The sequence below is a fragment of the Ciconia boyciana genome, chromosome 15, assembly GCF_034638445.1.
Source record: "Ciconia boyciana chromosome 15, ASM3463844v1, whole genome shotgun sequence".
In the NCBI taxonomy this organism is placed as follows: Eukaryota; Metazoa; Chordata; class Aves; order Ciconiiformes; family Ciconiidae; genus Ciconia; species Ciconia boyciana.
In genome coordinates, this window is record NC_132948.1 from 8,752,665 (window position 1) to 8,762,746 (window position 10,082).

At 40.1% G+C, this 10,082-nt stretch overlaps 1 protein-coding gene across 16 annotated transcripts in view; it reads left to right on the forward strand.

The window, feature by feature from the left end:
• The window catches only part of ATXN2 (ataxin 2), a 52,484-nt gene extending 43,043 nt beyond the window's left edge, over positions 1 to 9,441 (forward strand). For 4 of the 16 annotated variants that reach the window (XM_072880373.1, XM_072880380.1, XM_072880381.1 and 1 more), the window contains 3 exons: positions 3,147 to 3,292; positions 4,151 to 4,378; positions 7,783 to 8,811. In XM_072880373.1, coding sequence (XP_072736474.1) covers positions 3,147 to 3,292; positions 4,151 to 4,378; positions 7,783 to 7,986 — 578 coding nt within the window. In that variant the 3' untranslated portion in view covers positions 7,987 to 8,811. Of the gene's footprint in view, positions 1 to 3,146; positions 3,293 to 4,150; positions 4,379 to 7,782; positions 8,813 to 8,844 lie in introns of those variants that run through there. The other 12 variants (XM_072880375.1, XM_072880377.1, XM_072880379.1 and 9 more) reach the window with 5 other exon arrangements.
• The last annotated feature ends 641 nt before the right edge of the window (positions 9,442 to 10,082 follow it).

The following is a 10,082-nucleotide window of genomic DNA, read 5'->3' on the forward strand; positions in this document are numbered from 1 at the left end:
CATTTTTTGAAAGACACTTTTAATATTACTATTAAAACATAATTTGCAGCAGCATCTGAACTAGTTTTAACTAAACTTATAGAGCTTATTAGAGTAATTTGTGAAAGACAAAATGGGGGAGAAGAGAAGCTAGGCAAATAAAAATTCTTCAGTATAAAAATCTGGTACTTTAAATGCAAAGCTATGGATAAAAGATATTAGAAGGTTATGGAAGAGCTGCTACTATGACAAAAACTTGATCCTCCCCCCCACTTCTGTATCTGTTCTTTAGGGTACTATTCCTCGGTTTAACTGGGTTCTTAAGAGAGATTCTTCATTGTGAAGTTTTATTGTATAATGTATCTGCTTAAGAATAACTTCGTTTATTATTCTCTCAGCTATAAAGAAATGAAAGATGAATTGCACAAATGGTTTAAGGGAGTACCACATTATTTCGGGGGCTCTTAACAAGTAATGTGACAGGATGTGGGAAGCCTTGAATACCTTACAACTTGGAATTCATTTTCATATACATTTTAAAACCTCTTGAAAGGAGTTGAAGTTAATTTGTAGTCAGGTGTGCCAGTTCTGTGGATGAGGCAGCGGGATGAGAGCTGAGGAAGATTTCTGATAGCATGCCCTTTGGCAAACAAGTCAATCCCTCTATGCATTTATTGCTATTACTTTGACAGAGATAATAACTTCTGGCCTCCTTCAGAGTGTTGTATAATAATGAGGTTGAGAAATTTTCCTACTGTAGGAAACCGTAAACTTGAAACTGTAAAAATGATTGGTGTTTCCATTGATAATTTTCATGTAGTCCTTGTAAGAAGGAGCAGCTGTTGAAAGTCAAATGGAAGCATGGTTGAGATGCTGCTGCAAAATAAATTTTAGTAGCAATATGAAAAAAAGACTTAACATTTGAAAGCATAACAAAGTGCTATTGCAGAAGATACTGGTAGTTTTGCCAGTGTGCATAGAAAATACTGAGGTGTTTTCAGAATGTCTCTCAATCAGAAATGTTCTTAGTGTGTGAGTATGCTTGTACACTCGTGCTCAAGTACACTTACACGCTCATGCATAAGTATGTTAGGATCAACTCAAACTGCAAGAATTTAGGGTTACAAATGTATATGAAGTTCATCTGCATTAATAGCCTGAAACTGTGGTGCACATCACTGTTGGACCATTTGCTCAGTGAAGATTTAATAAAGCTTTCAAGACAGCAGGGCGGGATTAAGTTAAATGTGGTAGGCAGTTATTTTATAAAGGAGAGACCTACATAGTGGCCTGTACAGGGGAGAAGAATCTCAATTAGGCAAAAAAGATACTGTCTATATGTATTCTAGAGTTTGAATCTTTTAGAACTAGTATTTGTAAGCTTTATAGCAAACAAAACTGGAGGAAAACAAGTACTTGCACAGGGTAGTAGTGTGTCAGGGCTGGTTAATAGAGCACGGTGGGGTTGCTGTCCTTTTCAGACTTGCTTTTGCTGAATAGTATTGTGCTTTCAGATGCAGCTACATTTTTGTCCGTTTTCTCCACCCATCTTGTCTTTCATCCTTTATATACACTCAAGCAGTTCTGTGTATTCATGAACTTAGAGCCCAGCACAGTGAAACTCTTCAGAAGCTGCAGCAAACAGTTACTTGCCAAAGCGAGATAACACACCTCACTAGCTGTGAATACACGGGGCAGGTGGTTGCAGCATAACAGTCGCACTCCCAGGTTTCCCCCTGTGCCCTGCTTTTCAGCCTTGCTTTTCAGTTTGTTTACGAGGGCAAGAAAACACCACCAGAAAACCCATCATTTCTAAAGGTATGCTTCAGACAGGCACTTCATTGGCCATCAAGTTCTCATGTAATACAAACCCCATTAAAAAAAGCTGTAACCCAGTAGATAGTAAGCAGTAATTAACTTGTCAGAGCGACAGAAAGGTACCAGGACAAATAACGGAACAGTTGCAGGGAACAGATTCAGGAGCAGCTTGATAGTTTGCTTTGACTGTTTATCTTTTAGCACTGTTGTCAGCAAAACTAGCCTCGGTCTTGACAAGCTGTAATATCGGAGAGAGTAGGGCGCATTGTCACGTGCAGAAGTGTAGTTGCAAACTATGGACTGGTTGTTGCACAAGATCTAAAAGAAATAGAGCGGAATAGGCAAAGCATCTTCATTTTTCTTAGGGTCTTGCTTTCCGGTTGCATGCTTTGTGTTTAAAGGAAGACTTGCTATCATTATGGCTTTTCTCTGAGATTCCCTCAGAAGTTTTAAAAAAAAAAAAAAAAAAAAAATCCAAACTGATTTAGTCTGGCCCGTTTTGAAGCAGAACAGGGCAGGACTCCTCAAGGAGGGACTTGTTGATATTAGTTTGTTGTTGGAGACTGGTATGGCTGTAGCAACAGATGTGGTTTCACTGTTGTGAAAGTTGTTAAGTTTTTTCCGTTTTTGGAAGTTCATCCTTTATTTGCCACTGTTTCAAGGAATTAAGAATTTCATGGCAATGTTGAGAAGCTCACAGAATGGTGGTGATCCAGAAAAGACTCCCTTGAGGGGAGAGGAAAGATACGTTATTTTAGTACAAGATACTGGCTTCAGCAAAAATTTGATGCTCAAGCAGCCTCTGTTTTCTCAGCTGTTATGTATATACTGTGTGTCCCTATAGCTCTTAAGCATACATGCAGTGTATATACTTTACACTGACTGTACTGTGAGCAATTTCCAGAAGAGTAGCATGGTGAGGTTAGCCAGGTATAAGGCCAAAGAATTTTTTGGATGGTGGAAATAAAAATGGCTTGTAACACCTTTGAAAAGTATATTTCAGGAAAAACCAAATTGTATGAAAATGATAAATTTGATATTTTAAACTGGTCTGTTTGACAAAACAAAAGATGAAATACTGCTTTTTTTCTATGTAGTATCTGTTACATTGTCAAACTAGGGAAGATGAACTGTCTAATTATGGTTATTTATAGACTTTCCTGCAAAACCAAACCACACAAAAGCAAGGTAAGATACTCAGCTATTTGCAAGATAAATATTTTTTTTAGAAGGGGGAGGGAATATATTTACAGTATGCTTGAGATATAGCGAAATCTTCAAGTGCAGATGGTGACTTGATGAGATGCATATTCTGTACTGTTGTTAAATATTCTTCTTTTTCATCCTAGTTTCCACTGGCTCACTTGCTCAGCAGTATGCCCACCCTAATGCTACCCTGCATCCGCATCCTCCGCATCCTCAGCCTTCTGCCACACCAACTGGCCAGCAGCAAAGCCAACATGCTGGAAGCCACCCTGCTCCTAGCCCCGTGCAGGTAACAGAACTCAAGGGAGTGAATGTCTTTAAATTGTATTTTACACCCCCTACTAGAAGGTCTGATGCTTGACACCGATATAGTGATTTCTTTGAGAGGAAAAATGGTAAGATGGAGCAGTTCCCCAACCAGATCTCATACAGGAGTTGTCTAGATTCCGCTCTGTTTTCTAGAAGGAAGGAAGTAGAGCTATATAACTTAATTTTTTTCTGCTCGCAGTGGCTAGGACTCAAAGGTGGGAGGCTCAAGACATAGTTTGTTAGATAAGCTAGCAGGAAAACTTGTGGCAGTCCCTTTTCCTTAGTAAGGACCCATATCAGAGTCCATTCATTTCTCCCTCTTCACAGGGGATGAGATACAGCTTGTTTCCGTGTTAGGATTAAGGAAGGATCATATTTTGTCAGAGCTTTAGTATGAGTGGAGTTACAACTGGAAATAGCAGATAAATGCTGAGAAGCATTTGATTGTATTTCGTCAAAGACAAGCAGCTGAAAACAAAATAAGCCTCGTGATAGTGCTGTATGCCTTATTACCTACTGGTAATAACTTTGGGCTGCTAAGTGCAACTGTGAAGTATATCCAGCCCCATGGTTGCAGGATATCCTTGTTTTTACCTGTCAGTCTAGGTTCCATTTTCCAGGCTCCTGCTCACATGACTTTCTAGTGCAAGGAGAAAATGAGCCTGGTGGAATTGAAATAAATTTCCTTATGACCATAGGTGTGGTGAGCCTTAGATTTGCCACTTAAAAGGTTCACTATCGAGAGCAGTTTTGCAAACCTTTCTTACGCTCGTTTACAGAGTAAACGTGTCTCGCTTCTAGACCATAGCCTAAATGATCTTCTCTCTTTTTTTTGCAGCATCATCAGCACCAGGCTGCTCAGGCACTCCACCTGGCAAACCCACAACAGCAGTCGGCAATTTACCACGCAGGTCTAGCTCCAACCCCACCTTCCATGACGCCAGGCTCCAATACGCAGTCTCCACAAAATAGTTTTCCTACAGCACAACAAACAGTCTTCACCATTCATCCCTCCCATGTTCAACCTGCATATACCAATCCGCCACACATGGCCCATGTCCCCCAGGTAAACACAGTTTAACAACTTCAAGACTAAATGTCTTAATGCCACAAAGTTAGGACAGTCGGGCCTGCTGAAGTGATTTCCATTCTGTCACCTCTCAGCACAGACTACCTGTTGTGTTATTTAGGTTTCTGTCTGTACATTGCCTTTATTTAGAATTTTACAAGATATTTGGACCTCAGCTTCCAACACCCAGTGCATCTACAACTGTAGTTTAATGAAGACATCTTAAGGTGGCCCTGCTACTGAAAGAAATTGAGCTCTCTTCCCAGTTCCCGGCTCCCATCCTTGTCCTGCCCCACCATTCTGCTCACAGAACTGTTTGGCCATGCAGCAAACCAGACTGGGGACATGATTCAGCTGAAGTGTGCCTCCCCTACCCCCATTTTAGGCTATTTCTCAGTCAAATCAGTTCACTACTCAGGTTCACTGCATGATCACAGGACGAGCTGGCATACAGGAGGGTTGGAGGTGAGAGCTGAGTGGAGGAAGGCTGAATTGCTGCTTTTGGTGGCAGTTTTAGGCTCTGCATTGTAGTCAAATTTATACAAGTACATCCAATAAAGGATATTACACAGGATTACTAGGGAGTAGCAAGGCACTGCAATGGGAGATAGGTGAGATTCAGTTCAGATGACTGCAAGACAATCCTTGCTGAAAGAAAACCATGTGTGCCTCTGTGTGTGTGTATGTGTTTGTGTGTGGTTCTAAATAAACTGCTTATGCAGGAGATCCCCAGTGGTTGTTGGGCAACTTAACAACAGTCCTTGCTTCAGGATCAGAAACCCACTTCTCTTAACTGCTCTCTTGTGGTCAACTCACTGAAAAAAGGATTTTGGGAAGGGAAGCACATGATTGATTAATCAAGAGCTCTACGTAAAGCAGCGTTACAAAGATTTTCTAATGTTTACTAAATCTCATGGATTTAGTGTGCTTTGTCAAGGAACGGACAATTATTCAGTAATTTGCCTGCACAACTTCTTCTGCAGACCAAGTACTTGGTGTCTGGCTTATGCCTTCTCATACAGGTTAACAATAGTTTGGGATACCATGCCTAACTGTAAGTAGGGAGGTTAATCTAATAGGTGTCCAGTCCCTTGCAGAATTCTGATAAAATCTTTGCTTTGGTCTCTGGGACAGTCAGTTAAGCCAATTAATTAATAGTTATTTAGGAATTGTTTTACTGATGTTGAGTTTTTAGGTTTTTAATTCCGTTAGGCTTTTAATTTCTCTGCTTTTGTACTGTGGGAGCATAAGGAGAGGATGTCCAAACTTGACTACTGCTATGGCATCTTGCCATGTCCTCCCAGGCTCTGGTTTCTGCCAGAAACAAGATACTTGCTCCGCTCTGGTGTGATGGCACTGGTGTGAATGCCTAGGTTGTAGAGCTTATCAAGGTGCCTTGCATGCAACCCTTCGGAAGGGTCCTGCTGCAAGCTCCTGTGTTAGCGGCATATTCAGTGCCATGCCTTGAAACATGTTTGTTTCGGGGTCAGCTTAAAGGTAAAACTGTACATGAATTGTGCTGTACACGTCATGGCCAGGCCCATGCCTGCGCTATAGGATGCGACCATTGCCTTCCTTTCCCTTTGCCAAGCACTTAATAAGCAAACCTCACTAAAGCAAATTAGATGCAACTTTTAGTCAGAACTGACTGCTCAGTCAGGATGTTTTAGTAATCACAGGGAAAGCCTGCCTTACCCTTGATTTTTGATTTACGCAGTCTCTTCTGCTGTAATTTTTTTAGGATGAAAAACTACAATCTATAATCCATGATATTTATACCAAACTAACTGACTTTTCAAAATGAAGTAGTTCCCTCAAAAATCTCTAATGAAGGAATAACTACAGTTCTGTAAGAAATTTTAAATGCATGTAATTATTCCATTGTGGGGAAACTAATCACTGGATTTAATAGTTTCTTAGCAGCCTCATTTCCAACTTCTGAACACAATTCTGAAGCACCATGTAGTAGGAATTTCAGTTAGGCTAACACAGGGGATCAATTGAATTTCCCTTAGGTTATCAGATGAATCTTGAGCTGTTAGATATCTCACTTGAGAAACAGTACTTTAAAATTCATTACAGAATACTGTCAGCTGCCAATTTGCAAAGCCTTTGAGCCACAGCAGAAAATTTTTTTCCAATGTGTGTATTGAATACAGCTGCTATATGAATAGCTGCTTTATAATGATGGCTGCTATAATAGCATGTTTTTCAAAGTAAAAATGGTGCTGATCCTGAAAGGTATTTCTGTTTCACAGCCTTATCTTCTAAGACTTTTTTAGAGCAAGAGTGAGATTTGAATTGCAGTTCCTGCCTTTAAAGGCTTCTTGAGTGCTACTAATACAGTGCAAGTCTGATAAAGAGTTTGAGGAATGCCTGTGATGAGTCAAGTAACCCTTTTGTCTTTAAGAAATAAAATTGTAGCCACTACCTGCTATCTGTGTTTACTGGCATGTGAAACTTGTGAGGCTGCAGTTATTGCACCATAGTGCTCTGTTAATGGGATATGGTAGAAGGACAAAGCAAACCTTAGATACAATGCTTCCCCCCCCAAGAGAAACCCACTGAGAGCTCTAAGAGTTCCTTAATGTTTTGTGCTTTTAAGAAACTAGTGTTTACTAGCTTTTTAAACCAAAAAATTGATGACCTCTAGAGTCATGAACTGCTCTGAGCTAAAGAAGCCAACTGACAAGTTACTGAACTTGTTCGCCAGAAGGTGATCAGCCATAGTAAAGATTAATCTCCTTTTTCCGCTCAGACTTAACTATGATTGCTTAGATTACACAAGGACCTTTAACTGTGATTAGCTTAACTGGAAACAGAACAAAGCTGACCTAACAGTATAAAGGGATTAAATCACTCAGAATGACTGCTTAGATAAATGATAATGTGCGCACAGGTCACTGGAGAGAGTGGTTTCGAGGGCAGGGAGCCATGAAAGAATGTGGAGTTGTGTAATGAGTAGCTGAGGAAGGGATGCCAGGCTCCCAGCGCGTGTGAAGTTCGTACCTGTACCCGGTGCATTCTCTGCATAGGAAGTGCTTTGATCTAAGTTACTAACAGTAATGTTTTGAAGATTCGTTGCTGAGGTGTTTTGTTTTGTTTTGTTTTTTAAATATCCCACTGTTTAATGCTGGCAGTTTCTCCCAGTGCTCGCTGTCTAAATGGCTAAAATTGAGAATGTGACCCAGAGCCAGCAGTAAGGATTTGAGTTTTTTGGGTTTTTTTTTCTCTTAGTTATTATTTTTGTGTTAAGATCTCTGACTTAATCCCTATAGCTAATCTAGTTAAAATGAAGTAAATCTCTGGATTTACTGGTACAGCTGGAGAAAACTTGATAGTCATGTGGCCAGGAGTGATGCCTCCTTGTGACCATTATACTAAAGAGCTCTTTGTTTCAGGCTCATGTACAGTCAGGAATGGTTCCTTCTCACCCAACTGCCCATGCTCCAATGATGCTAATGACGACACAGCCACCTGGTGGTCCCCAAGCCGCCATCGCTCAAAGTGCACTACAGCCCATTCCAGTCTCGACAACAACACATTTCCCCTATATGACGCACCCTTCAGGTGAGGAGTGTGTGCCCGGGAGACCTGCACCTTAACTGAGCCAGGTCGTAGTAGTGAGGAGAACTGTTACGAACCAGATTTGGGGAAAAGAACAAAAAAAACCTTAAGATGTCCTTGTAGAGTGGCAGGCTGCTGAAGGCAGACTGTTTCTGCATTTAGCATTTATACTTTGCCAGCCCAAATGCGAGCCTAGATAAGCATACCAGATTTAGCTAATTTAGCGAAGACTTTGCTTCTCTCTAGCTGAAGTGGAGAAATGGATAACTGTGCAGACACTGGCACTGTGGGACTGTTCTTCCAGGTTTTGCCATGGTTTTGCCGTGGGGGATGGACTGTCTGTGTAGCCTGTTTATAATGATCTGGGGTTTTATTAAATTTAAAGTGATCGGTCTTGAGGATAGGACTGAAAATGTTGCTTGGGAGTAGGGCTTGTTAGACTTCTAATGACTGAAGTAAAGTGACAATTGAAGTCTAATCTTCAATTCAGAGTAACATTCTGCAGCTTTACTTTTTGGCAAAAGTAGGTGCTGTATGACTTCTTTCTGCTTAAATGTAACCTTACCTAGTTTTCTTTATTATTTATTTCCAAACAGCCTCTAAACTTTTGTAGTTCACTAGTTACCTGATTTTGTTTCTTGGGGAATGTGTGAGCAGAACAAGGCTGCTTTCTGAGGGTTTAGGTAGGGGAAAAAACATCCAAAGGACATCTTGATAATGCAGGGTTTTGTTTTGTTCATTAAAGAAAAAAAAAAAAAAAGAAAAAAAAAAGGAAAGAGAAAAAGAAAAAAAAAAAAGAAAAAGTTCAGCTCAGTAGTTGTCCTGTGACCACTTTACTAGCAAACTGTTGTGTGGCTTGCCAATTTATTATTTACATTTGAACTTTTTTTTTACAGTACAAGCCCACCACCAACAGCAGTTGTAAGGCTCATCTGGAATAACTGAAAGGCTGGATACCTTTTGTAGGCCAAATACCCTCCTTCTACTGCTTCTGCCAACTGGAAGCACAGAAAACTAGAATTTCATTTTATTTTGTTTAAAAAAAAAAAAATTGATTTCTTGTAACATCCACTAGGAATGCTAACAGTTCATCTTGCAGTGGGAGAGATTCGGACTGAGTAGAGGCATTTAGGAACTTGTGGGCTATTCCATAATTCCATGCACTGTATCTGAGTCCTGCAAGTGCCCCAACTCTGCTTGCTGAAAACTGGAAGTTATTTATTTTTTAATGACCCTTCAAAGTTATGAACTCATCAGCTAGCAAAAGAAGTAACAAGAGTGATTCTTGCTGCTATTATCACTAAAAATCAAGACTTGGAGATCCCTTTTACTTCTAACTAAACTTGAAACAGGTTCAGTAAAAAAAAAAAAATCTAATCGTCAAACTGATGAATTATTATTTATAAATCACGTTTGATGAGATAATCACTATCGTGAGACAGTGATGTAACTTTTAAGTTAAGAAAACTTTTACTTTGTAGATAATATAAAATAAAAACTTAAAAAAAAATTAAAAAATAAAAAAAGTTTTAAAAACTGACCTACTTAGTGTTTGTGTCTTGTTTTACCAGTATCTTTCTTTAATGTGTTCTCCAGCTTTCGATCCAGATGGGAGTGAATGTTTTATTTAGCATCAGGTAAGCTTTGCCATGTGTTTTTTGTCCTGTGCTGCTGCCGTATCGTGTGCGTGCCCCCCCTGCCGTGAAACCAAATCAGTCGTATTTGACTTGCAGGGCCATTGCAAAAGTAAGTCAAAGGTTTCAAGATCCGAAGTTCGGTACAGGTTTTAAACAATTTATTGTGTTCAGGTCTATTCTCCAATGCCTCAGCCTTACACTCTTCTGGCTGTGTCACAGAAGGTGTCACAACTGGGCCTCGAGGCTCAAGGTGATAAAACTATACAAGACCTGGTTGCTGCTGGAGAAGGAAAGGAAGAAATCGGGGTAAGCGTTCCTTAGCAAAATGACTGGTAAAAAGATGGGGAAAAGGATAGGAGAATTGACTATCACTTCCTTCAGTAATGCACAGACTAGTTACCATTGCTTACGAAGTGCTGTGGTCTTCCTAACCGTTCTGTAGGGTGCAGGCATCCTACCACGGCTAACCAAAAGACGATGCTGGTTAAACTGGATTA